Raw genomic sequence first — 25,986 nt, forward strand, 5'->3', positions numbered from 1 at the left:
GTCAATTTGCAATTGTAAGCAACACTTGTGGTGAGCGACGACCGGACGCGAGGGACGATGGAGTCTCGCAAGGTTCGGGCCTCGAAGCTAAAGTTGCTCGGGAAAGAGGAAGGCTCTCATCCGAGTGGTATGATGTTTGATGCATTAAACGATTCACGTAGCTGACCTGAGCAGTGTTGGAGCGATTGTCCGGTTTATTCCCGCGACACTCCTCAGCGCCCACAGCAAATCCTGCGCCAGAAGAGAAGCAAGCCCAGTTTGATCATGCGTTGAAGATTCAGATTATTAGCTGGAACATGAATGATACCCTACCAAAGGTACGTCATATCTGCGCCTCACCCTCTCGTCTGTCACCAGTGCTCACATGTTGAACTACAGGGCGATCTCGCCGCGCTATTGGGTGCAGTCCCCCCTTACGGCTCTGACTCTCCAAATCCTACCGCCTCGGATTTTCAGCTTGATGATACAGGCCATCCATATCATATCATTGTTATGTACGTGTATTATCATTCCATTTCAGCTGTATGACGTGCAGTTGATCAACATCATCACATAGAGCTGGGCAAGAATGTCCTACAGGGTTGTTGCCTATGGGAATGGGTGCTGTAAAGATGGAGAGATCCAAGGATATCAAAGCCAAGGTGTGTTGTCCAAGCTATATCGCTATATTTATATTTATTAGATAAGGTTAAGAGCAAGGAAGAGGATGGCTCGCCCAACAAGCACAAGAAACCACGTCGAAGTGAAGAGGAAGAACTGCAACCTCTCAACGAACTTCCTCCTGTGAAAGACGCCCCGCCCTTAACACCCACTGTTCAAGGTGCAGGCCTCCCTCACACAGGCCAAATTCAACATTCGTCCGGCTGGTCCGCTCTTCTTGAAGATTGGTATAGCAAAGGATTGGGAGCAAAACGGTTTTCTCTCGAAGACTGGCAGATGCCCACTTCTCCTGTGATGGCCGCTCCCCATCCCCCGTTCCTTCAAGATCTCCTTCGTTACCAGCCCTTCCGCTTCCGCCAGCTATTCCTGACCCGGCCAAGTTGACTGTTCCACCTTCTCCTCGTCGGATGAGTACTCTTATTCATGGGCACCCCCTCTCCAATCATTCCAATGGACATGCAATTTCTCCAACCGAACAAGGCCCGTATACGCTCGTTGCAAAAGAGAGGCTAATGGGGATATACATGGCCGTGTATGTCCATCGTGAGACGCGATCACTTGTCAGAGGTATGCCCACCAACGGCGATCAGGCGTACAATTGACCTTGATCGGTGATAGGTTTTTCCAAGTCGTCTGTTACTGCCGGTTTGATTGGTGGGAGGTTAGGCAACAAGGGCGGCGTGGGAATTAGCTTGAACGTTGCAGGCTCTTCTTTCTTGTTTGTTAATGCACACTTGGCTGGTGAGTCGATGTGCTTGAGCGATCGCTCTCTGCTAATCAAACACGACGGTAGCACACGAGGGGCGTCAAGCAATGCGTATTGAGAATATGGAAAAAATCCAGGCTGAACTTAAACTAGACAATTTTGGGGAGCATCCGCATCCAAGGAAACCTATACCCGGTGAGTCGTTTCCTCCATACCTTGAGTGATTGATTACTGACTATTACGAACAGATTTCACAAAAACAGATATCACAAACGCATTTGATTATACATTTATATTTGGAGATCTTAATTTTCGGTTAAGTGTCTCGCGGCTGCATGCCGACTGGCTGATTTCGAGACAAGGTCAGTGAACACACGTTTTATATGCTATTGGTCTGATCAATTCCTGTGCAACTATTTATCCTTAATTCGGTTCAATTCACAACCGCCCAATCTATTGGATCGCTTGTTTATCAGACTACCACCAAGCCCAAGAATTCGATGAATTACGCACGAATATGCGCTCAAACAAGATCTTTCCTGGTTTTGAGGAACCAGAGATTAGATTTCCGCCCACGTTCAAGTACGACGTCCCAAAAAGTCGCCATCACCACTCACGCAGGCAAAAGGAGGGCCGGGACAAGAGCGGAAAAGTGAGTGGAATGGGCGGTGTACGTGTCTCGATCAGACGCTCCAGGAAGCGGAGGAAGAGCAGAGGAAAAATTAAGGGGGTAGCAAGAGAGGCGAACGGAAATACTGACGAAGGCGAGGACGAGAAGGTTTCTGGACCACAGACATTACAACCAGTCAATGAACGAGAAACGGAGGTATCATCGATTGGCGAAGATGATTCTGACATGGAACGAGACCAGGAGCAAGACCAAGAGCTTGATTCTGTTTCGGCGTTTTCCGCTGTTGCCCGCCCATCAGGCTCCACTAATCGCCCGCCCTCGACTCGTTCGCATCGCTCAGGAATCCCATCTACTCGTTCCCCTTTCTCGGAGCCGGACACAGAGCTCCACGACGATGACGAGAATGATACCGCTTGTGAGGATGGAGAGGATACCAGTCTGCATCACAACACCCAATTGAATGCCGGAAATGCTCCTGGTCGTAATGCAGTACTAAAGATTTTCACTCGGAACGCTAGGCAAAGTTGGCGTGCGATCGTTGCCAAATCTACGTCTTCTCTAGGAGCGGTTAATATTCCTAAATCCCCAACAAGTCCCATATTCGACTCTCGGCCTAGGGCCAAATCACCATCCAAGAGCGAGCGGTTTAGTTCTGGTATAGGGCTTGGTCTTCCTGAACGGCTCAGAGGCGTCAGCACAGGCCCGCATACTGCCTCTGGTTTGAGTACGCCGACGGCTGGGGTGGCCATGGGAAGGAGTCAGCCAATTTGGTGCTCGATACGAGTATGGCTGAGCCTGCAGAAGAGCTGAAGCCGAGGGCGAGCGTTGATGGTAATAGAAACGTGACGGGTGCACTAGGCATCGCTGGAATGGGTGGCACCCTTGCTCCTCCACCCATGATTCGGGCAAACTCTAGTGTTGGATCTACAGCGGGCAATTCTTTAAATGCTCAGACCGAAGATTCTTCAGATTCGGAAAATGTGCGTGGAGTATACGATACATCGAGCAAGCAGCGAGTACCAAGCTGGTGAGTCTGCTGCTTTACATTAGACTCGTTCTAACGGATTGATAGGTGTGATCGTATTGTGTACAAGTCCATGGTTCTCCCTCCCCAACCACCCCCTTCCCTTCCTGTTCCTACATTTAGCGCTTCCTTGGCCGACACACTGCATGAAGATAATCGATTTGGTCGTGTTGGAAATCTCTTTACAGGGATCAGGCATCTGGGCACTCGAGGGCGAAAAGATTCGCTACCACAACCCAACTCGCGCGAAAACACTCAGGGTTCTCTCTCACGCACAGGTTCTCTCCGCTTGAAGGAAGCCGGTTCCAAGACAAACTCTAACTATGTCCGTACAAGGGAAGCTCATCTCTCTGAATCCAGAGCAAGTCCATTCTTGCAACAACCAGGAGATGGCGATGACAGTGGCATTGTGATCATGCATGGAAACTCTTCCAGACCGGGCAGTTCAGGGAGGTCAGGAAAGGGAAGTTCCAGTAAACGACCGGGAAGTGCAGGCTCGACCGGGACGGCCAACGGAGACGCGCCGGCCTCGTTGCACTGGCCCCGTACCAATCCATTCGCGCGTCTCTTGCACCACATCATCATCATACACCGGGCGGTCCCGGTCTGATTCATGCCGTATCGATGGAACCTCAACCTCAGCCCACTGCCGAGCCTGGTCCAATACCTCGGCCACGATCGTTCTCTACGTCCGAGGGGCGGGAGAAACTTCATGAAAGGGCTGGGTCGGGTCCTAGGACACCTCGTCAATCGGATAGTGATGCCGATAATATCCCAGTTCCGCCCTCCAAGGACGATGGGATCTGGCGCTTCTTTAGATCGTTCAACCGAGAGCCGACGGTTGTCGTAGCTGAGCCTGAACCTGAACCTGAACCCGTAGAAAAGCCAGAGACCAGGCGGAGAGGTGACATTGTTTGTCTTTCATATGGAACGTTGGACGACAGAGAGATGCAGAGATTAGGAGGTCGCAGCGATCATAGGCCGGTTATTGGTACGTGATTTAGACAAGTCATATAAATAGTACTGATATTTCAACAGGGACGTATGCTGTGTACATTTAATTTATATTCATAGATAACTTATTCGAGCTCTTATGTTTGACATAATACGTTCATATCTGTATAATTGCCCAATCTCACGGGAATTTCCATATAATCCCAAGTTGCATTCCAGTTTCCCACGGGCTCATTTCCCACGTCTGATATTCAGGGTCTTCTGGGAGACATATTTACTGACGTCGTTCTCAACTCTCAGAACTCCCCACTTACTACTAGACACGATGACCAAGGTTGAAAACAAAGTCTGCTTAATGTAGGGCTTTATCTCGATCAGGGCTCAAGCTAACGTGATTGCAGCGTCCACGATGGATGGGGAGTGTCCGACGTCGAAAAGGGCAATGCGGTCAAGGCGGTGATACGACCAACATGGACACTATTGCCAAGGACCATAGTGCTCGTACTTTGCAGGCTCATGGTCTGGCAGTTGGGCTCAGCGATGGCCTTATGGGAAATTCGGAAGTTGGGTAAGCCGATTTGTACCAGCCCGACGCGTCTCACCACCGTGTAGCCATTTGAATATTGGTGCCGGACGTATTGTGTGGCAAGACATTGTGCGCATCGACGTCTCGATCAAGAAACGCGAGTTTCATAAGAACAAGACCATTCTGAATCGTTGAAGCACGCCAAAGACACCTCCGGGCGCCTTCATCTACTTGGCCTGGTCTCGGATGGCGGCGTGCATTCTCATATTAACCATTTGAAGGCTCTTTTGGAGACCGCCAAGGAAATTGGCGTGCCCAAGACGATAATTCACTTTGTCGGAGATGGGCGTGATACTGCACCCCGTTCATCTTCAAAATACCTAAAGGATCTCCTTGAGTTTATCCAAAAGGAGCAATATGGTGAAATTGGGACTATTGTTGGACGGTATTATGCCATGGACCGGGATAAACGGTAAGGAAGTTAGCGTTGTTGTGAACATATCTGATATCCATGTAGTTGGGAGCGGGTCAAAGTCGCCATTGACGGACTCGTTTCTGGAGAAGGAGAATCCACCTCTGATCCGGTTGCGACCATTGAAGAAAGGTACAAGAAGGACGAAACAGACGAATTCTTGAAGCCGATCATCGTGGGCGGAGAGGAGACGCGGATCAAGGGCAAGTTCTTTCTCAAAGCCAGCTAGACTAGATCTTATCCCACAAGTTAGACAAGGATACGATATTCTTCTTCAACTATCGCTCGGATCGTATGCGTGAAATTGTATCTGTGTTTGGTTTACCCGACAAGCCGATGGAAGTCACCGTTCCTAAGGATTTGGTGAGTTCTTTGTGCCTTGCAATAGACTTTGACTATGACGTTGGTACAGCACATTACAACCATGTCAAGATACAATGCCGAGTTTCCCTTCAACATCGCATTCCCTCCGCAAGCAATGACCAACGTCTTGGCCGAATGGCTCGCGAAAAAGGGTCTTAAGCAGTGTCACATTGCTGGTTTGTGGCGCCGTTGTTTACAGGGGTAGAGCCCTCTAATGCTCGTTCTAGAAACCGAGAAATACGCCCACGTTACGTTCTTCTTCAACGGCGGTGTCGAGAAACAATTCGAACAGGAGGAACGAGAGCTAATACCATCCCCTAAGGTCGCGACTTATGACAAACAGCCCGAGATGAGTGCCCAGGGCGTTGCTGATAAAGTTGCCGAGACTGTCGCTGGAGGCAAGTATGACTTTGTGATGTGCAATTTTGCCCCTCCTGACATGGCAAGTTATTCGTTATCGTTGTGATCTGGGCTGATAGATATTTTAGGTTGGACATACCGGAGTGTATGAAGCAGCAGTTCAAGCCATCACTGCAACTGACAAGGCTGTCAAGGTGGGTAGGCTACGAACAGGTTTGACTGTATGCTAACTCGCGTCCAGACCGTATATGATGCCTGTCAGAAAGCCGGCTATGTTCTTGCCATCACGGCAGACCATGGAAATGCCGAACAGATGATTAATCCTGAAACTGGCAACCCTCATACAGCACATACGACCAACCCTGTGCCTTTTATCATTACCGGTGACCCATCCAAGTACGGTTTGGTGGGTGATGAAGAGGACGGTGAAGATGAAGAGGGTAAGGGCGCCTTGGCAGACGTCGCCCCCACTATCCTGGATCTCATGGGACTGGACAAGCCAGAGGGTAAGCCGGCTGTAGCAGCTTGCGGTTAGGTCTGACGTTTTGCAGATATGAGTGGCCGGTCGCTCCTTTTGCGTAAATAAATGGAATTTTAATGTAATATATATGCTAACGAATGCACTCGTGCATTTGGAAGGCGAGTGATGTATATGGTATGGTGTCTTCGGCTCCGGGCTGGGGTCTGATATGATTAGTACGCGTTTGAATTGAAACAATACCTCTTACTCTTGCGGTCCAAGGACCTTGAGACCTCGGATATGGGTGTCTTTTCCGTTCATGTAGTTGGCCGCAACCACGATTTGGATTGCATAGCAATGTAACGGGCGCCTGGGAAATTCATTAGGGCCAGAAGTCCAATAGGCAATTCGGGGACTTGCGCATTGGTGCCATCGTCTGAGAGATCCATTGATACATCGAAATCAAGCCATTCGTTGGGCTTTTCGAATCCAACGTAGCGTACTTCTTGGAGGTCATTCAAGCTCATGCCTTTTCGGAGTCAGTAAAATCTCGCCTGATAATGACAACCTACCGGCTCGAATGGCGAGTCGAACGGGCGTGTAGGAATCGTCCTGGTCAAACTTGAGTAATATGGCGATTTTCTAGAACACTTTAATTACGAGTCGAATCCACACGCTAAAGAGCCCACCTGAACAGCGACCTTTTTATGGAACTGAAGCGTAATGTAGTGAGGTTGTGGTCCGTCACTCCTTGATTTCTGATTAAACACACTCGGTGTACGTGTTGGACCACATACTGCCAGAATGTTTCCGGATCGTCATCTCGCAAACAGTCCACATTAAATCCATATTTATAACTTGATACGCTCCATGTTGCCAGGTGGCCAATATCGGGAAGTTTACTCTGATAATGATCTATCGGGCGGTCAGTTGACAAGAGTGTAGTATAACTTTCAACACACCAGTCATGGTCAGAGTCAAGGCACTGCACTTGCGAGGTGAAACTATTACGCGGCCAATTACGCTAAAGCATGATAAAAATGTTATAACTTTCTTAAAGCCATTGTGGCTCACTTAATAAGCCCTTATGGCTCAGTGGTAGAGCGCATCACTAGTACTGAGTTGATTAAATATTTAGCTCATTATGTGATGATGAGGTCCTAGGTTCGATCCCTGGTGAGGGCACATTTTTGGCACAAATTTAACATGCCGGAATCCTTGGTATGGGGCGACTGAAGGCACATGCATCAATTTTTGAGTAAACACACCTATTGAAAGTTTAGAACTACGTATATTACTTCCTCATTGAGCAAACGGATTAGAGATGAGCTTAGCTAAGCACCCACCCAGCCTCAAAGAGCCTTCGGTTGTCGACACTTGAACGTATTTGAGATATATGTTTCGCGGGTAGATCTAATCGCAAGGTTACAGAGAACACCTGTGTAGCCTCCGCATATTGGGATATACGACTCTGTTTTTCACTGGCCATATGGGCCCATCTGCCAATGAAAAGTCTCGCAGTTTTGCCCAAGACCCAGATGAAAGACCTCTCATATACGATCCCATATACATGGGAGAAGCCCCGCGCCGGGGCGGGCGTCTCCTACGACCAGGAGGTCCTGGACCCGGATCGAAAGGCTGCTACCGTTCTCGATCCAGGGTGAGGGCATTCTTTTTATCTGTATGTACAGTCCCAGTTGATATCACAACCAGGCCATAGTAGAAAATCTTTATTTCTTACAGTTTTACTAGCACAAACTTACTGAACATGTGTTTTAGCTAACTATTTAGCACTTATGTTACACACCCACACAGTTTACCATTGGGTTTTCAAGTCAAGTGACTGTGTCTTAGACAATCCAACACTCTAGGCATGAGTCCAGTGAAAAGGGTAAATTGAGAAAGTCTATAGTAACAAGCGCAGCTCGCTCCTTTGTAAGACAGTTTTTGGAGGTACTGATGAAGGATTGGGTAGTTTAACCAGTGCAGTTGGAGTGAAATCCAAGTTGAGAAGTGAGAAAATGCCTCCTAAACATATTATACAAGCTTACCGTTCTACTAGCTGTCTTATATGTGTCCCTGACTGCAGTAAGAATCTCCTAGTCCCATTACTTCAGCATCTTTGAGAAAGCTTTTGACATGGCTCTCAAATAGTGAAAGGATGTTATCTCCTCACACAAAATTGTGTACTATAGATATGTGTGTATACAGTGCGTAATTTGGTGCTTCTTGGTTTGCGGTAGTAGAACACGTATATGAGTATAAATTCAAAGGAGAGAAGGAGTAAAAAATAAGATGGAAGCAAGATGTCAGGCTCTCTGGAACAAGTTTGAGTCATAGAAGATGACTCTTTCAATTAACTGAATCAACCCAAAAACTTAACCTTGGCTCAAAATAAGCCCCCAAATACAAGAAATGTACCAGAAAGTTGCCTTAGTCAAAAGGAGAGCCCAATACCACGCACGGGACTCGAACCCGCAGCCTTCGCCTATATCCCAAGCTTGAAATGTATTTCAATTTCCAAGCAGTAGGAGGGCGACGCTCTACCATTGAGCCAACGCGGCTCAAAATCTCCGCACGTCACAGCTAATATTACAGTGCCAAGTTATATCCTATACAATGCTATCGGGCTTGGCTTTAGCATGAAAACAATATCCCACTAAACAAGGCTTGGGCTGGCTTGGTCGATGTATTGCTGAATTCACCTTCACATGTTACTCGAAGGCTGCGCTATCCTTGTGTATCGCTATGTAATGAAAGCTTTGGGGACTGATGACGCCAAGAATGGCGCCGGCTATTCTTGTCTATCAGTGATGTGGCCAATCGCTTCTGTTATGTGACCACACGTGCCCAACCCCCGGAAGTACAAGTACCAGGAGGAGAAGATATCTCTCGTCCACCCTCCCTCCATGGCTGACCCCACCCCAGCTCCTAAAAAACTAGGTCTTTCTCAGGTCTCCCTCATATTCGCGTAAGTCACATCTCAACAGCCAACCATGCAACTGACATCTCCTAGTTGTGGTACTGCGCTATTCTCAGACGGTAATGTTCACCAGACTCTCGATACTAATTTTTAACTCTACCGGCCAGGCTACGCAAATGGTGTTATAGGAAGTGGTTAGTGCTTTTATTGTGATAAATCTCTAAATCTGACACCTCGGAAGTCAATACAAGTAGGTTTTCAGCCATATATTCGATTCCTTGACTGAGCAGACCAGTCCTCCGACGGCTTTACCCCGATGCTATCAAACAACACGATTATGGAACAACACTCTCGTCCTTGGCATTTGCGGGGACTATTGTCGGAATGGTCTGTTTAATTCCTCGTTCTTCCAGCGGATCCTGACCAATAATAGCTACTGTTCGGATATTTAAGCGATAGACTCGGGCGCAAGTTTGGGATGGCAAGTGCCTTTGTATCTGCATACACCTGACTCTAACTTCCAGCAGATGTCGGCTACTTTGATTGTCGCCGTCTTTTCTTTTCTCTCGGCTTGTTCGGCGGGAGCCCATGGAGTACTGGAGGAATGTTAGCGATGCTCTCTGCCTGTCGGTAAGCGAACGTCCGCGCTTGTAAAATTACCTACTGATATTCCGTTAGTTTCTTGTTAGGGATTGGTGTATGGATTTTACCTTTGTCTCATTCCGTCTATTCATGTTTAAAGACAGGTCGGCGCAGAATACCCGTCAGGCTCTGTGGCAGCTTCAGAACAATCTGAAGAGGAAGGGATTGCCAAAAATGCACAGCACCGCTGGTTTGCATTGGCTACTAGTGCGTAATCCCAGGCTTATCAGAATTCGCTTATTAACCGGGGTGTAGATACAATGATTGATACGGGTTTCGTAATTTCAGCGTTCACACCTCTGGTCCTGTTATGGATGTAAGTTTGCGTGCTAACAGGCAACCCATACTCACTCACCCATCCAGTTTTGGCGAGAACCACTTGCGTGCAGTGTGGCGTGGATCTCTTGGACTGGGTACCATTCCAGCTCTCGCAGTACTGGTCTGGCGTTTGCGCATGTCGGAACCGACTCGCTATCGACAGGACTCTATGCGTAATGCGAAAACTCCCTACTTGCTCATTGTAAGGCGTTACTGGAAGAGCCTCGCGGCCATTAGCATAACTTGGTAAGTTCTCTCATTGCCCCATGTACGTTACTTACATTACAGCAGGTTCATCTACGATTTTATCACGTATGTATATCAACCAATTCACTTTTGTTTATTCTGATCTTGATTTTGACAGGTATCCGGTGAGTAATTCACAAGATATTCGGTCCCGGAACTCGTTGGTAATGTGTTTGCAAGTTCGGTATCTACTCGTCAACAGTAGTAGATAGCATCATTGGAGGTACTGATAGTCTCTATGTCATCTTCGGATGGAACGTAGTTATCAAGTACGTTATCCTCGCTTCCTTCGAACAATTTCTCACCAGGCCATAGCTTGTTCTACATCCCTGGCACATTGACTGGCGCATTCATCGTGGACTTCCTAGGTCCAAAATATACGATGGTAAGGGTCAACATATGCGTATAACCACGCTAACGTCCCAAGTAAAGATCGTCGGCTTGTTGTGTCAAGCGATAATCGGATTCGGAATGAGTGGTGGATATGAATAGTACGCATATACCATTATCCTCTGTTCCCTATCTAACACTGTTCCGTAGCTTGAAGAACCACATAGCTGGATTTGCGGTAGGTTTGTTGCCCAGCCTTGCGGGTAAAGCTTGAATCGCACATGGAATACTAGGTACTGTACGGCATTTTCCTGTCGTTCGGGGAGCTAGGTCCCGGAAATTGCCTCGGTCTCTTGGCGTCTAAGAGTGGGCCTACAGCCGTTAGAGGACAGTTTTACGGTATCGCCGCCGCCATTGGCAAAGTTGGAGCCTTTGTAGGAACATGGGGTAAGTAGAGCCAAGCTCCATAATAGAATTTTCAGCCTCCCGATTTCATTTTATTCAATTAACGAGCGCAACGTGGTACTGACCCATGCCTAATTTAGCCTTCCCACCTATGATTGACGGTAAGTTTTGTCGATCATGGTAACCAATCGAACCCCGCTAATTGGCCCCGGGTCAGCTTTCGGTGGCGCTTCCTCCACACGAGGCAACACTGGTCCATTCTGGGTCGGCAGTGGTAGGTGTTTCGACAATTCGATAAGACTATTCACCTACTAAGCTAATCAACACATTGCAAGGACTGGCGATTTTGAGTGCGCTGATCACACTTGCATTCATTCGGCCTCTGTCCCATGATGGGATGATGGATGAAGACGCCAAGGTGTGTTTGGTCCAAGGCTATTTAGCAGCACTGAACTTAATCCGCCCCCACGTACTTTGTACAGTTCCGAGAATATCTGGCCAAACATGGCTATGATACCTCGAAGATGGGAGCCGCTTCGACGGGCGATGTCGATAGCGTCGAAGCACAAACTTTAGGTACGGAGAAGGAAAAAGGTTCGATGTAGGCCACGCATGTGTACCATACTTGTGATTCTGATTGATTTGTTGAGAATTCTAAATGACATATCTTGTTCCTAAATCCGTCAGACGCCTACGCCAGATACTTGGTAAAGTCGAGTACCCAGAAAACGAATGAGACCTTACTGACGATCACATACCAATACCAACTTTATTGGACAGCAAGATAAAGTATTTAAATGGAGCACTCTTCTAAGTGTGATGCACATGTTTATTCGACGCATCTGAGCTACATGGTTCAATGAGGGTTGAGCCCTGCCAGATATCACGTTAGATTATGGGGCGCAACAATAATCAATTGAACGAACGCATCCCAGATTCCACCAAGGCTTAATGAGTCATCGGCTGTGGTTCGCTGGATCGTGAAGCTTGTTGCTTTGCCACTTCCTCGCTGTCAAGCGCAGATTAGATTACGTTAATACATTGGATGGGAAGAGGACAGTGGCAAACGTACCGAAGCTGCTTGCTAAAATCGTCCTCAACGTCGTCGTCATCCCAATTATCCTCCCACAAGTTGTCGGCGGAGGATTTCGCCCCCCCGACGATGTATTAGTAAGATTCGCTATATCTGTGTCCCGATCCTCCCAGTCTGCAAGCAAAGGCGATTTACGGACAAGTGAGGAAAGCATGTATGGAATAGCCATACCTTGAGCAGGGAACTCCTCAAATTCGTCATCCTCTTCTAGCACTCCGAGTGCGGGTATTTGTTTCTTTTTTTGGTCATCGACATCCATCTTGGCGTCGGTTGATGTCTTTGCAGTAGAGCTCATGGTGATAGAGGACGCGTCTACGCTTACCAATTACTGCTGGTCCCTGAATTATGTTCCCAAGTAAGATGACCGGCCCTAAATCGGTTCCGGCCGCTGTGGTAACGATGATCGCGCTTGGCCATCCGAGCGCCAGCACTCTGTGGGCCAACCATGCCCTTGCCCCCCTTTACTTCTGTAATCGCCTTGGATGGGACGACAAGTAGTGCTCAAATACCGAGCTGCGCCAGAGTTGTAGATAATCATGCTAGCCGTTTACGGGATGTATATCAGGCCATAAATGACGCCAGAAGAATTGTTGTACTCTGCGGTATGTTGCCACCCGTGGCACTAGAACTCATACATTGATATTATACATCAGGAGCAGGAATATCAGTACATGCAGGCATCCCTGATTTTCGCTCCCCAAACGGTTTATTCCAAAGCCTCAAGCGTGAGCATCCCAGAGAAAATATCACATCAGGGCGGGACCTATTTGATGCTGCTATTTTCAAGGTCAGTGTGAAGCTCAATGTAAAATATACGCCGGATTTATCTGCCTTACAGTCGGAGGAGACTATGGCGATGTTCTACAAGATGATCTCACATTTGGCTACACTCTCTGATGCTGCACAACCGACACCATTTCATGAAATGTTGCATAGTCTAGACGCCCGCGGCCAACTTCTTCGTGTTTATACTCAGAATATTGACGCTCTAGAAGAACGTGCTGGACTCTCCTTTGGCGTACCAACGTTTCCATCTCGTTCTCGTAAGCGAAAGGCAGAGGGATCCCCATCCCCAGTACGCCCTCGAAGTTCTTCATCCGAACGATCTATTGCATCCACATCGCATGTATGCACTCCTCCTGGAGCTACCGCCTCGTCAATGCAGTCTTCTCCTGCTTCGACGCCAACACCCACCCATCAGCTACCACGTTGTGTACCTCTGCACGGCACTCTGAAGCATCTGTATTGTCCTTCATGCTATTTTACTTTACCACTTTGTGCGCCCAATCAACTTGAAGCTCTCAAGTCGGGAAATTCGCTTGCTTGTCCGCAATGTGCTGAGCTTGATGGGACTCGTCGCTTAGTCGGCAAACGTACCCGAGGAGTCGCCCGTCTACGCCCGGGAGTCGTATTGTACAATGAGCCCCATCGAGAAGGGGAAGCCGAGCGCGTCGGTGAATGCGTTCGACGAGACTTGATAGGACTCGGAAGTGGTCAACTCAGCAGAACAAGCTCCGCGCGGAAAAAACGCAGCGGTGAAGACCTGTTAATCGTGGCTGGGACGAGCTTACGGATACCTGGTGCAAAAAGAATAGTTCGGGAGTTTTCCAAGGCACTACACCCAATCCTCTCTACCAATTTGGATGATGATGTCCAAACGCACCAAACAGCCGTTAAAACGGTCTACCTAAATTTTGATTTTCCCGTTCCAGCACGCGAATGGGATGGGGTGTTTGATGTTTGGGTACAAGGCGACATCCAAATGTTTGCAAGAGGTTTCGAGAATTATCAAGTAGAAGCCGAGCGGGGTTCAACTAACGTCACAGGTTCCATTATAACTCCACAGCCGAAACGTAGCAATCTAGACGGAATAAGGGAACCTAGGACGCCGGCGCGCGGAGTTACGCATCCGACGAAATCACTCGAAGAATCTGCTTCTCAATCGAGGCCTACCTCCGTGGTTAGGAAACCAAAGCATACATTCACCCCTAAACTTCCTGGTTCACCACGCCTTCGAGCACGTGCTCTACACCCGACGTACGTAGACCACCAATCACTGCAACATACTTCGAGCCAGATTAAGCATGCTCCGGAATCTAGCACATGTCTAAAGATCAGAATTAAAAGACCAATGGGGATGCACACCCCGGAAGAGTCTAAACTTCAATTACTACCGCTGCCACAGGAAATCCATAACCCCCTTGTACCGGTTGATGTCGATCAAGGACCTGGGTGAACCCCGCTTTCCCGTCATGAACTAGCTTTTGTGTGTACTGGAAAATTCTCCCGAGTACGACTAATTAGATATAACGATATTATGTCCTGGCACTTGCGTTCAATGCTCATTCATTTAGTGATTAATTATTATATTGTATCATAGTATTAGCTAGCCCATAGAGACTTTTATTCTGAAACATAGCCACATTGAGTGTTGTCAGTCTCAGTCTATAACACTAATTTCATATATGTTAAGCCTCCTCGCTCGCAGACCTATTTTGTCATCCTTACCTCAAGCTATCACGTTTCTCTCGGCCTGCGATGCCATCCTATTTCCCGTCTGACTTTGATTTGCACGCGGTACTTATGCCGGCGTTTAAAAAGACTAGTCAAGGGGCAGAGCCAGGGCAAAATCGGATAGACTAACCAGGACATACAGCAGATGCCACCATTTGACAACAAGCCGATTCAGCGCCCTTCGTTGATAAAGTATGTTTGTACAAAAGGAGTCAGAGATCAGGGACTAGGGAAGCATGTCTCCGCCTGACATAAGCAAGCAACTTCTATATCTCGGCTCGCTCCGTCACGATCGTTGATCGACGGAACTCAAGCGCTTACAGAGGCCGGTGGATGCAACTCCGGTCTCCGTCGGAACGGACACTCTACTTTTTGACCCACGTCTTATTGGATTCTTCCCGTTCCTTCTGGAAGACTACCTCGCTCGGAAATAGCTATGCATCTACCCTAGTGCCCTTAAAAAATGCCTCGCAAAGTTAACGAAGCTGAAAAAGAGTTTGAGCGCAAGCTCAAGGATATGTGAAATCATTGGAAACCAGGCCTCCTGGATAGGTGCTCGATACTCAGAGCGATTCGTGCGCCTACTGCTTCACTCTGCTATCCAGGAAGCACAAAGGCACCCGATGATTGATTGCGTTTGCGTCGGCTGACCGATGTGGTCTGGTCCCTAAATCCGAAATGAATTGCTCTCCCCGGCGGTATCATGTGCATAGGTGTACCTAGTCGTCGAGACGCGCGCGATCCCTGATTGGCTGGCCTATCTAGCGTGAACTAAACTAGTACAAATATGAGATGTGGGGCTACCTAGAATAGCGCAAAATAACCTTTTTACCAATCAACCGATTGGATGGTCTTGGTCTCAACTTGCTCTCAATTAGCGTCGGTTCTGTTGATCTGTTGTGCCCGTGTAGTGGCGTCTTCTGACTCACAGTTTTTGCGTCATCCGGCCTTAGTGCGAGAAAGCTAACCCAGATTAGCTCAAAGGTGTACGCATGGCAAACGCGGACGGGTGACTTGACAGTGGATCAACAAATCATTCCGATACGTCGTCAGGTCTAGACATGTGTCAGATGATCTTCCCATTCAGGTAGACGAAAGCATGGCAGGAATGACGACGATACAAGCACCGTTTGGGAATATACCGATCTAGTCCCCTCTGCCGGTCCCCATGGCTGGTTGATATGATATTTTCGTCCCTTCACGGTGCCCTACTTACTTTTGTGGTTATAAATAGTTTCACGTTATCAATGCGGAGACATAGAGACTATGTTTCTTTCTTTCTTGTACTAGCTCGCAGAGCGGTTGCAGCAGCCCCGCAATCGTGGAAAATTGCGTTCGGAAAGTTTATTGATGCGTCAAGTCCCTCAACTTTAGAGTGTATGCGCCACCACGCATGCACCACCTTGTCCCCTGTGGCCACCGCTTGTTGATCAGCGTGCTGGACAACCAAATTTCTGGAGACCATTTGGGGGCACACGCTATGTCGGGCAAATCGAATATATGGTTATTCCGTTGATTGATTAAATATAGAAAAGGAATACAATACATCTTTAGCGGGTCAATGAGACTACAGTCAACTGTGTGGAAAACAATGTCCAGAAAGTATCATAGCAAAAAAACAAAAAAAAGAAAAGAAAATCATGTGCGCGCCTGTGCATATATCATGTTCCAAAGTGTCCAAAAGATGCTATCACTGGGGCATTGTAGCAGAGTGCAGCGCCCGAGGAAAGCTTATAACAGAAGAAAAAGTAAACAATGAGGGCATGCTGTTCCAGCAGTATATCGAATGCATATAAACGAAAGAGAAAGAGCTCATGGATGTGAGCCAGTACCGCGCATGGAGCGCGTTGGGGGTTTGTGCACGCGGAAGCTAGCAGTTCCCACTCGACCAACTTTGTCACCTAAGCGTAACAAGCTCTTCTGAAGCTTTCGCCCCTCCTACGAACAAGCTCGTGAGCACAAACTCTGCGCCCGTATTCGGAAGTTGCTTACCTCTGTCCCTTCAACTAATTGTTGATGAAGAGCTAGGCACTGGGCGTCCTTTCCCCAATGCCGCGAGCGTGCGTCAGAGCGACGGAAGCCCTGTCGGCATCCGTGACAATAGTATGGCGTTTCTCCGCTGTGAACACGAGAGTGGCGTGTTAGGTCATGCTGGCGAGCAAAGGCCATTCGACAGGAGCTACAAGGGTATGGGCGATCGGGGTCAACTTCTTCGTTCTAGTAGGTCATAAGGTTAGTTGGGACAATTTGTGATCAATGTAGATGACTTACTCGACTATACAAATTTCGAGATGAACTGGAAGACGTTGGTCGCGACTCAAGGCCAACAGTGGATAACTCAGTCTGAAGGGAGATTTGTCCGATGGCCGGAGTTAATGGCCCAGGGGAAGGGGATGTCGAGGAACGCTTGGAACGGGATAGGGAAATGGGTGAAGCAGGGGTATCGGACCCCGTGATGTCCTGAGTGTTAATCGGCCTCTGCGACTTGACAGTATAAGGCGAATAACGAATGGATGTGTGTGCATCAGCGAAATCGGGTGCAACTTGAAACGCACTTCCGCTCGACCAGGAATGCGAAAAAGACTCGGATGGCAGGTCGAGTTGCTGACGCCGTTCGATGAAGCCAGGGGAAGGGGAGCCGTATATCGGCTCCGGAATGATATGGGATGACGCAGTAGCCACCATTTCGCGGTGATACAGTCCGCTTGACGGGGGTCCTTCTAGGGAAGCCACTGGGTAGCTAGAACAGGACGAATAACCGTATAAGGCATGGCTAATTCCTGGCCTGGGAGCTCGAAATTGGAATTTGGATTGGCAAATTCGGAAGTGTACAAGAGTGAATCAGAGCGCGCTGGTGCACGGATGCACTGGTCATCGTACGATGTCTTGTGCTGGTTGTATAGCCAAGGTTGTACCTGGCTCTCTGCTTGTGACGACTGGTAGTAGGCGAGCTGCATGGCACTGGCCGAATCGATGTGTTGGGAGTAGTTTTGAAAGTGGGATTGATAAACTGAATCGTTCATCTTGGTCGAACAGGAAGCGGGGCTAGATAGCTAAGTTCAGGACCAACACGACCTTGTACGAGGGAGAGGTTGGAGAGAGGAAGCTCGGGGATGGGTTTCAGTGCACTGGGATTTCGTTGTTATTATATGGTACTGGTCGCGGTGTGTGTAATTCCTATTGAGAGATCGACCCAAGAGTACGGGATCTCTGCCTCATCCGAGAGAACGGTGATGGGCCCTGAAAATGACATGGCGGATTCGGATTGACTAAAATCAGACTGCTCCAGGCCTCAGGCTAAACATATCAAAACAACCGGCGTACCTACAGCACTTAGCGCGCAGATGCCTATGCGGGACATCCATTTGTTGCTCGTGTCAGCGCTACTAGTTTCGGAAAGTCCTTGGAATCGGCGGTGGGGCTACCATCCAGCCTACATCTGCTTCACGTCGACCATGACTTGCTTCATAAACCAAGTACTTCTTCATTCAGTGTACACCTCCGAGGACATCCGTCTCCAAGTCCGGATCATGCGCCGCCGATATCGACCTGACATAACCCGGCAGGCGCGCGAACTTCGATGGATACCGTCAAAGTCCACACCCGTGAGCCAAACTCATTGACTTGACGTTACCGAAGCCACACATCCTATGAGACGTTGGTCTGCACTCTATCGAGTTTCAATAATTTGGAGGAGTCGCGACGATCCTTTGCCCCAGGGTCGCAATTTCAAACCGATTACTGTCTCTGAACACGAAAGTGCCGCCCCAAGGAAGGTTTACTAGGATGGAAGCCAAACTTTTTCTTTTCTTTAGGAGACTGACCGTGAGTTGCCGGACGCGATGATACAGAGTACTGTAGGGCTAAAGTGGACTAAGTACCTATTCCAATACTTTCCCTTGGCAGTTGAAACCGACGATCGCGCGCGTACTTGCTATGAGGAATTCTCTAAACTGACAGGGGCCCCGTGAAGAGTTTCGGGCTACAAGTTGGGCACTCAGATATTATCAGGACTTTGGCCATTGAACGATTGATTCGTTCTTTTTATTATGTCGGTTTCTTGAAAAGGGGGTAAAGAAATGCGCATATAATGATATGGAAGCCTCGTCCCTGCGAAAACAGCCTCGTGCTTATGCACCGGAGGTCTATATGTAACTCCAGCCCCCTTTCATGATATAGAAACAGCAGTATGCAAAGTCCGGTATGTTTGAGGAGCTTGAATGGGAGTCGGGTATAAGTCTATAGATATGCTGCTAGTTTATCAGATATACTTGTAAAACCTCAGTGTCCAAACACATACGACATCGAATATGCCGGAATAAGCCGTGAAGGCTTGAAATATTATTTCTGTAACCATAGGGAACGAACATACACTCGGGCTTCTCATAAAGTAGGTTGTTCATAGGAGCCCCGAACTTTGAAACTCCTCCGAAGGGCACACCTCTCCAAGGGTAGCTCTTCCGAATTCCCTCAAACTTCAAAAAAGAAAGTAGCAACCACAGCAACGATGGTTCAATATATGATCCCGCCGATGTGGATATCTTCGAGTTTCGTCGAGAAGAAATGAAGCCAAACCATTGACAGCCTTTGTATAGGAGTATTATCCGAATATGGGCGCATTGGGCGCCCGTACCTGACGGGACGGTAACAGACGGATCTATGAGGGAAATGCTCAGGTCTAGACAGGGGGTCAGAATATGTTATGCTCAACTTTGTGTTAAGTACGTTAACCTGTATCCATCCAAAGCTAAGTTTTCATACACATTGGGTCGTTTGATTGGCATAAACTGGGCGACCAAAGGTACAGTAACACAACGGATCGCAAATGCGTAGGTTTGGTTTAAGCAGTATAATTCGTAGTTAAGACAGGAAATATCTATTACCTCACAAATGTAGAGAAATCTCGTGCAATTGACTTGATAAGGCCAACCCAAATTGTATCTTCCGAAGGGTTTCCAATGACATCGAACTGCGCGGTACCGTAAAGCGCAAACTAATTCTTTGTTTCCTCCTATTGTTATTTTTTTTTAATTATTTGTTTCTGAGAGATGCATTGAGTTTATCTTAAAATGCTATGGAAGTATTGTACATTATACAAATACCGATATATTCACAGGACTGAAATCTGGAGAAGTGAGGTTGAGCCACCAAAGCGCGCCACGCTGCTAACCACGTTTCATCACGTGAGCGCATTGCTTTATGTAATGCTGATTCCAGTCGCCTGCTCTGTCATTTGTTTCTGCTCACCACATGGCGTTCTTTGGAGGCAGTACATCGACAACGACCGCGGCGACTGATGCAAAGGACGTAGAACTAGTAGATCCTCCAGGAGATTCCATCTCCTGCCTTGATTTTAGCCCGACGGCAGATTACCTTGCAGTTGGGAGCTGGAATAATGAAGTGAGCATTGAAACAACCTTGGCGCGTGTTTCGTACTAATTTTTCTCTGCTTTCGTTGAATTTTCATCACGAAAATTTAAGGTGAGGCTATATGAGATTGGAGTTCAAGGTCAGAGTCAGGGAAAGGCCATGTTTACACACGAGGGACCGGTTTTGAGCGTGTGTTGGAACAAGGTAGGTCTATCCCTATTCTGTTATGTTTGTTTCTAAGACCTCTTTGGATTTTGTAGGAAGGAAACAAGGTGTTCTCCGGGGGAGCGGATAAGGTACATTCTGACGCCACAAGACTGTATCTAGTTTAACGGTGCACCATTGAATAGGCTGGCCGAATGTTCGATGTCCAAACTGGACAAGCGACTCAAATCGCAGTTCACGATGCACCCATAAAATGCGTCAAATGGATTGATGCACAAGGTGGAATCTTGGCTACTGGAAGTTGGGATAAGACACTAAAGGTATATTTGATCCCTATTAGGTCTTGTTTCTCTATAACCATGTTCCGTTTAGTACTGGGATACGCGTCAATCAACACCCGTCGCCAAAGTTGATCTTCCGGACCGGTGTTATACGATGGATGTGACTTATCCTCTTTTGGTTGTTGGGACTGCAGAGAGGCATATACAGATGTTCAACCTCAATAATCCAACAACCGCATACCGGGTTAGCGAGCTTCCCACTCGGATCTTTACGAGTTACTGATGACGAGAATCATGGTGACTACAGACCATGGTTTCCCCTTTGAAGTGGCAGACACGCGTGATATCATGTTTCACCACCGCGAACGGATTTGCAGTTGGTAGTATTGAAGGGAGGGTTGCCATCCAGTGAGTGCACATATATTTAGGCCATTTCGTTGATTTTAAATGCGTTTATCACAAGATACGTTGATGAAAAGGACTCGAGGTGAATTGTATCCACTTGGTCCTATTAAACATGAGCTAACACATTTTAGTCTGAATTTTTCATTTAAGTGTCATCGAAAGGATCAAGGAACCACGAAAGACAATACACATGTGTTTGCCGTGAACGATATGTCATTCCACCCTGTTCATGGAACTTTTAGTACGGTGAGCCAACCCAATGGTGACTTTACAGCCCGGCGGCCCTCAACATTTCAGTAGGCAGGTGCGGATGGTACGATCAACTTTTGGGACAAAGATTCGAAAACGCGATTGAAAAGTATGCTCCCCAGGCACCATCCGATCTATTGATTTGTTGTTTTACTAACTGCTTCCCGTGATCAGCGTTCGACCAAGCGCCCGGACCGATCTCCTGTGCGTATTTCTCTCTGTCCTACTAGTGCCACCCGATTCTAATGTGATGCACCAACCCCAGGTACTGCCTTCAATAAGACAGGCTCACTATTTGCATATGCGGTGTCTTATGATTGGAGCAAAGGCCACAGCGGTATGACATCCGACCACCCCAATAAGGTGATGCTTCACGTTACCAAAGATGAGGAAATCAAGGTATGTGGTCCACGCTCTCAGCTTCTCAACGAGTTCCAACGTATTGTCTCGGTTCGGTAGCGTCGCCCCAAGAAATAGGTGGATTCGTTAAATCACTCATAGTCATGTATTCACATGTGATCAATTATTTAGCTTATTGGCTCTTTGAGACGGTACCGATACGCATCTACAGAAGTCACCCTGAAAATTGTCAAGTTATTTAGTATCACTTCTGGCTCTGCCGGTTGTTGGCTCGATGTATCACATGACCTAGCTTGTTTGGGGCGCTAGCTGCGGCCTGTGATTGGCTACCCCACATCACAAGCGCGCTTCCGAGCAATTGATCCCGTGATCTGCACGAAAACCTTACTCGCACCACCCAAAGGTAGTCGGAGTTGAGGCGATCCAATACAATAAAGCGCAGATAAGATATGAAAATACTATCCCCACTGGCTACAAAGTCAAGCTCTGACATCGAATATGACAATGGAACTAGCCTCGTGTACTCCCTCACTCTAATCTGGGTAGCCTACAATAGTCAAGAGACCATGTTAAGGCAGGAAACAACGTTTGTCGATCCGGGTGTCGAGACACTACCGAATATCTTATCGCCTTGAGAAGACTCACTCAAGGTTGAGGTCCAGACATCAAAAGTGAAACCCCTTCAAATTACGAATCGTGATTGGATGGTCAACTTGCATGTGCTCCGCTTTGTGCCAGGAACGATAGCGACGCAGACGCCACTCTTATAAGTGAGGACAAGTACATCCGAGGTCTAGCAAAAAGCAAACATTCTATTCATTCCATCAAAGTTTTGCATGTCCTCGAACTACTAAACGAGCCATACCCTGAATGAGGGACTCTGCCTCTTCCTCTATTCTCTGCAATAGCTCTGCGCATGAAGGACAATCTTTGATGAGACCCATAACAATTCCGGCGGACCAAATACCAGCATCCGAGTCCCCAGTTTCGTATACTTTCTTCCCGCGAAGGCCGCTTACGAGATCCTTTAATTCAGAAAATTGAGCACCTCCGGGCCTTCGTTCGAGTCGAACCACTTCGCTCGAGACAGCATTCTTGTAGACACGAGCTGTATTCCGCAAGGACCTGAATATATGGAGAGTATCAACTTCCGAAGACGAGATCATTTTTTCCTTGATGTCTTTGTGTATGGGGGCCTCTTTTGTTACCATAAAGCGTGTGCCTATGAACGACGCAAGAGGCAATTGTATGTCAAAGAGCGAGAACAATGAGGATATCAGTCGACATGATGCTTACCCATGTTTACTCCCTGCGCACCCAGAGACAGAGCAGCAACGAGCCCCCGGGCATCACCGAAGCCCCCAGATGCAATATACGGAACCTCCAGTTCTTGAGCAGCGCGTGCGAGCTATTGTTTACAGGGTTGGTTGTAAGCCTAGTGATCTGGTACCTATATCGGATAAACTTACAAGAACCAAACCGCCTATGTCCTCTTCGCCGGGATGGCCAGCACCTGAATGACGAACTCGACATGAAGCATACACCCATTAATAAGAACACTCACATTCAAATCCGTCAATGCTAAGAAAGTCGACTCCCATCTTCTGGGCAGACTATACACGAGTGTCATTATGGGCATCAACGAAATAAACTATCAGGGTGATTGTAGTACTTCTCCGACGGAAGAACTGGATTAATGACGCTAAGTGAATGACACATACTTTAGCATGGCGAATCGTAGTACATTTGTGAATCACAAAGCACCCCTGGGACTTGAAGAACTTGATTAGAGGTCCAGCTGTATTTGAATAATTCACCCGTGGAAGATGTATCGGAATATGTTTGATAGGTTAGTTTGGGTGGAAGTCTCTGGTATTTGATAAAGTAACGCACGATTGTTCCCCGCTGTTTCGAAGATACGGACACCCTCTTCTACAGCAGCGCGAGCCTGCATAATAATTGATTGTTAGGGAGAGTCCTCATAACCCAATTTGTTGAGAACTTGCATATCCCTCATAGTCAGGTGGGTTTATTGACGGAAGTAGTGTGATGTTTACTCCAAACGGCTTGTCTGCCAGCACACATCGCCATATTTCAATAACGAAATGAAGTATATCATGGAACGCTCACCCGTCAGCTTCCGGGTTTCTTTGATAGCCTCACGAAGCGCGTCGGGAGATGGTTGAGATAATGCAGTGAGTATTCCTAAACCCCCTGCGTTGGATACTGCGGATGCGAGAGCTGGTAGCCCGACCTAACCGCAAGAATGAAACATGAGAGAACTGTTTCGAAGAAGTTGTAGCTAATTACCCATTGCATTCCTCCTTGAACGACTGGCCTGTAGGGAAAATGAGCGAGTCGGGTCCAGATGTTGTTCACCCCGCATTGTTCTCAGTACTCACACTCGAATACCAAGGCGTTCCGTAAGTTTTGTAACAATCATTACGGGATTAGTCTAATTGAATTGTGGCGCAGTGGAGTCCACGAGTTAGGAGTTTTTCGTGGTAGGTGTCTGAAGGACAGACTTGAGGGACAGAAAGCCGAAAGCGACTCTTAAATTACGGGGAAATATTCACGTTGTTTCGGTTCGGCAATAGCAATTACCGATAGAGTGCATGATGACCTAACCAATGATAACTCATTCTTATAATTCCAACTTCAACGTTGATAATGGGAATAAGATACAGAATGGAAAGCCCGTAGTACATTTTCAGTGGGTAGGGGAGACGATTTAGATCTTTGGCGCCGGACCCTTGTAATCAGGACGTAATGACCTGACAGTTTTCCCTGGGTAATTAATTTGAAGTGTCAGTGTAGGCAATTAATTACTGTCTAAATCCACACACCTGCACGCCAGATCTCTTGCTCGTCGATCTCCTTCAGTTCACGTGCAAGGTCCTCACGGTAAGTCTTCCGACCGTTGAATTCAAGAGAGCGACGAGTCTCAGTACCATTACGTACAGACTCATACAGCTATAAATAACGTCAGGCTCTATGCAGATGCAACACGTGGTTCAGCTTACAGCCTCAAAAACGGGACGATTTGCCTTCTCGAACTCGGGGGCCCAGTCAAGAGCGCCACGCCGAGCCGTTGTGGAGCAGGCGGCGTACATATAGTCCTTCAGAATAAAATATGATTAGGAACCCCCGAGAAATCAAGGGTAGTACATACCATGCCGTATTGGCCGATAAGAGGGAAAAGAGATTGAGTGGCCTCTTCGACAGTCTCGTTAAAGGCTTCCGAGGGCGTGTGGCCGTTCTGTCGGAGGACTTTGTATTGGGCAAGGAACATACCCTCTGTAACTCAATCAGCATCATATATAGCATTTATTCTGGAAAGCAAACTTACGGATACCACCCATGAGCTAGTCATATAAGGAAATTTGGGTTAGGATTAAGCGGTTTAAATTCAACAAGACACCCACCACACCACGTTCACCATAGAGATCAGAGTAAACCTCCTTCTCGAAGGTAGTCTCGTACAGGTAACCACTACCAACTGCAATGCCTAATGCAATAGCCTTTTCCTTGGCTTTTCCTGTCACATCTTGCCAAACGGCAATGCTGCTGTTGATACCCCGCCCCTCCTTGAACAAAGTGCGGACAGTGCGACCCGAGCCCTTGGGCGCAACAAGAATCACATCAACGTCCTTGGGAGGAACGACATTAGTGTCATCCTTGTATACGACCGAGAAACCGTGGGAGAAGTATAAGGTTTTCCCTTTAGTAATCAGAGGTGCGATTTGGGACCATGTTTGAGCTTGAGCTGCATCCGAGAGCAGATTCATAAAATAGTACCACGATCAATTGCTTCATCAATAGGGAAAAGAGTCTCGCCCGGTACCTGCATGAAAACAGCAATAAGTTCAGGGGACTTGGAGCTAGAATTTAAGCTCTTACCCAACCATCCTCGATTGCTTGCTTCCATGATTCGCCATCCTTTCGGACACCAACGATCACGTTCAGTCCGTTGTCGCGTGCATTGAGACCCTGGCCGTGTCCCTGTGATCCATAGCCAATAAGCGCAAGAGTGTCGTTCTTAAAGTAATCCTGGAGTTTGGCGAGCGGCCAGTCGGCTCGTTCGTAGACGACTTCTTTGGTTCCAGCAAAGTCTAGGGTTTTGACACCGCGAATCTACATAAGATTTAGCCATGAGTTATTATTAAGTACCAAAAAGGAATCGTATGGATTTACTTGGGCCTGGGTCATGGCCGTGCGAGAAGCCGTCGCAGTTGCTGCACGGGACAACAACGAATAGGAGCGAGCCGCAGTCGAGGGTTTAGCTGCGACGCGGGTGGCAGTACGCGCAGCTTGGCGAAGAGTGCGGGAGGCAAAGGACATTTTGGTTGTGGAAGTAGAGTATCAAAGACGGAGAATCTATTCGCTTTTTAAACCGCAATCGATGCTCGAGTCAACTGGCCGAAATGAGCCTCTCTAACTTTTCTTTGGGGCAGAAACCCGATCAAGTCCGAGAGCTCTATTGCCAATCATTTTTGCTAAGCGCCAACCATCATCCAGTCTCCGTCGAT

General features: G+C 47.7%; 11 protein-coding genes and 2 non-coding genes across 13 annotated transcripts; 6 read left to right on the forward strand and 7 right to left on the reverse strand.

Annotated features, from left to right (window-relative positions):
- Nucleotides 1-57: 57 nt before the first annotated feature.
- On the forward strand, nucleotides 58-4,082 carry RhiXN_02772 (phosphoglycerate mutase family protein; the record flags this gene model as incomplete). Its single annotated transcript, XM_043322589.1, has 14 exons — nucleotides 58-127; nucleotides 175-317; nucleotides 379-494; nucleotides 557-641; nucleotides 694-866; nucleotides 899-1,227; nucleotides 1,279-1,401; nucleotides 1,454-1,561; nucleotides 1,615-1,728; nucleotides 1,843-2,641; nucleotides 2,698-3,024; nucleotides 3,070-3,474; nucleotides 3,516-4,012; nucleotides 4,060-4,082. The coding sequence occupies 14 exons, from the start codon at nucleotides 58-60 to the stop codon at nucleotides 4,080-4,082; spliced, it is 3,312 nt and encodes a 1,103-aa protein (XP_043178085.1).
- Nucleotides 4,083-4,445: 363 nt separating this feature from the next.
- Nucleotides 4,446-6,282, forward strand: RhiXN_02773 (phosphoglycerate mutase family protein; the record flags this gene model as incomplete). The annotated part of the gene is made up of 10 exons (XM_043322590.1): nucleotides 4,446-4,543; nucleotides 4,588-4,630; nucleotides 4,699-4,973; nucleotides 5,019-5,148; nucleotides 5,208-5,336; nucleotides 5,386-5,512; nucleotides 5,564-5,748; nucleotides 5,825-5,890; nucleotides 5,938-6,202; nucleotides 6,248-6,282. The coding sequence occupies 10 exons, from the start codon at nucleotides 4,446-4,448 to the stop codon at nucleotides 6,280-6,282; spliced, it is 1,353 nt and encodes a 450-aa protein (XP_043178086.1).
- Nucleotides 6,283-6,473: 191 nt separating this feature from the next.
- Nucleotides 6,474-7,125, reverse strand: RhiXN_02774 (anaphase-promoting complex subunit 10; the record flags this gene model as incomplete). Its single annotated transcript, XM_043322591.1, has 5 exons — nucleotides 6,474-6,685; nucleotides 6,729-6,798; nucleotides 6,846-6,869; nucleotides 6,929-7,071; nucleotides 7,119-7,125. 5 exons carry the CDS (start codon nucleotides 7,123-7,125, stop codon nucleotides 6,474-6,476), a joined length of 456 nt encoding a protein of 151 aa, XP_043178087.1.
- A 112-nt stretch (nucleotides 7,126-7,237) lies between these two features.
- Nucleotides 7,238-7,341, forward strand: RhiXN_12363. The gene has a single exon. It is a non-coding gene; the product is annotated as a tRNA-Thr (tRNA).
- A 1,269-nt stretch (nucleotides 7,342-8,610) lies between these two features.
- Nucleotides 8,611-8,720, reverse strand: RhiXN_12367. Its single transcript has one exon. It is a non-coding gene; the product is annotated as a tRNA-Arg (tRNA).
- A 345-nt stretch (nucleotides 8,721-9,065) lies between these two features.
- RhiXN_02775 (Sugar (and other) transporter) lies at nucleotides 9,066-11,625 on the forward strand (the record flags this gene model as incomplete). The annotated part of the gene is made up of 19 exons (XM_043322592.1): nucleotides 9,066-9,127; nucleotides 9,173-9,198; nucleotides 9,247-9,273; nucleotides 9,607-9,709; nucleotides 9,758-9,776; nucleotides 9,826-9,928; nucleotides 9,977-10,037; nucleotides 10,085-10,285; nucleotides 10,331-10,351; nucleotides 10,404-10,410; nucleotides 10,466-10,554; nucleotides 10,601-10,670; nucleotides 10,718-10,776; nucleotides 10,826-10,853; nucleotides 10,909-11,062; nucleotides 11,161-11,181; nucleotides 11,238-11,294; nucleotides 11,356-11,438; nucleotides 11,503-11,625. 19 exons carry the CDS (start codon nucleotides 9,066-9,068, stop codon nucleotides 11,623-11,625), a joined length of 1,314 nt encoding a protein of 437 aa, XP_043178088.1.
- A 351-nt stretch (nucleotides 11,626-11,976) lies between these two features.
- RhiXN_02776 (DSS1/SEM1 family domain-containing protein) lies at nucleotides 11,977-12,408 on the reverse strand (the record flags this gene model as incomplete). The annotated part of the gene is made up of 2 exons (XM_043322593.1): nucleotides 11,977-12,029; nucleotides 12,093-12,408. 2 exons carry the CDS (start codon nucleotides 12,406-12,408, stop codon nucleotides 11,977-11,979), a joined length of 369 nt encoding a protein of 122 aa, XP_043178089.1.
- A 150-nt stretch (nucleotides 12,409-12,558) lies between these two features.
- RhiXN_02777 (NAD-dependent histone deacetylase SIR2) lies at nucleotides 12,559-14,349 on the forward strand (the record flags this gene model as incomplete). The annotated part of the gene is made up of 3 exons (XM_043322594.1): nucleotides 12,559-12,715; nucleotides 12,767-12,900; nucleotides 12,952-14,349. The coding sequence occupies 3 exons, from the start codon at nucleotides 12,559-12,561 to the stop codon at nucleotides 14,347-14,349; spliced, it is 1,689 nt and encodes a 562-aa protein (XP_043178090.1).
- Nucleotides 14,350-16,439: 2,090 nt separating this feature from the next.
- RhiXN_02778 (C2H2 zinc finger) lies at nucleotides 16,440-17,312 on the reverse strand (the record flags this gene model as incomplete). Its single annotated transcript, XM_043322595.1, has 3 exons — nucleotides 16,440-16,565; nucleotides 16,620-16,844; nucleotides 16,899-17,312. The coding sequence occupies 3 exons, from the start codon at nucleotides 17,310-17,312 to the stop codon at nucleotides 16,440-16,442; spliced, it is 765 nt and encodes a 254-aa protein (XP_043178091.1).
- A 35-nt stretch (nucleotides 17,313-17,347) lies between these two features.
- Nucleotides 17,348-17,650, reverse strand: RhiXN_02779 (C2H2 zinc finger; the record flags this gene model as incomplete). The annotated part of the gene is made up of 1 exon (XM_043322596.1): nucleotides 17,348-17,650. One exon carries the CDS (start codon nucleotides 17,648-17,650, stop codon nucleotides 17,348-17,350), a length of 303 nt encoding a protein of 100 aa, XP_043178092.1.
- A 2,227-nt stretch (nucleotides 17,651-19,877) lies between these two features.
- Nucleotides 19,878-21,574, forward strand: RhiXN_02780 (poly(A)+ RNA export protein; the record flags this gene model as incomplete). Its single annotated transcript, XM_043322597.1, has 12 exons — nucleotides 19,878-20,027; nucleotides 20,148-20,201; nucleotides 20,258-20,293; nucleotides 20,348-20,482; nucleotides 20,535-20,687; nucleotides 20,751-20,851; nucleotides 20,907-20,930; nucleotides 20,980-21,094; nucleotides 21,149-21,206; nucleotides 21,272-21,301; nucleotides 21,363-21,496; nucleotides 21,557-21,574. 12 exons carry the CDS (start codon nucleotides 19,878-19,880, stop codon nucleotides 21,572-21,574), a joined length of 1,008 nt encoding a protein of 335 aa, XP_043178093.1.
- Nucleotides 21,575-22,281: 707 nt separating this feature from the next.
- On the reverse strand, nucleotides 22,282-23,900 carry RhiXN_02781 (Nitronate monooxygenase; the record flags this gene model as incomplete). Its single annotated transcript, XM_043322598.1, has 10 exons — nucleotides 22,282-22,679; nucleotides 22,754-22,865; nucleotides 22,927-22,970; nucleotides 23,022-23,070; nucleotides 23,179-23,255; nucleotides 23,351-23,405; nucleotides 23,515-23,528; nucleotides 23,588-23,711; nucleotides 23,768-23,795; nucleotides 23,860-23,900. The coding sequence occupies 10 exons, from the start codon at nucleotides 23,898-23,900 to the stop codon at nucleotides 22,282-22,284; spliced, it is 942 nt and encodes a 313-aa protein (XP_043178094.1).
- Nucleotides 23,901-24,188: 288 nt separating this feature from the next.
- RhiXN_02782 (ketol-acid reductoisomerase) lies at nucleotides 24,189-25,798 on the reverse strand (the record flags this gene model as incomplete). Its single annotated transcript, XM_043322599.1, has 9 exons — nucleotides 24,189-24,244; nucleotides 24,304-24,430; nucleotides 24,481-24,576; nucleotides 24,630-24,754; nucleotides 24,807-24,822; nucleotides 24,883-25,178; nucleotides 25,256-25,301; nucleotides 25,358-25,591; nucleotides 25,652-25,798. The coding sequence occupies 9 exons, from the start codon at nucleotides 25,796-25,798 to the stop codon at nucleotides 24,189-24,191; spliced, it is 1,143 nt and encodes a 380-aa protein (XP_043178095.1).
- Nucleotides 25,799-25,986: the final 188 nt, after the last annotated feature.

This window comes from Rhizoctonia solani, chromosome 3 (genome assembly GCF_016906535.1).
Source record: "Rhizoctonia solani chromosome 3, complete sequence".
Lineage (NCBI taxonomy): Eukaryota > Fungi > Basidiomycota > Agaricomycetes > Cantharellales > Ceratobasidiaceae > Rhizoctonia > Rhizoctonia solani.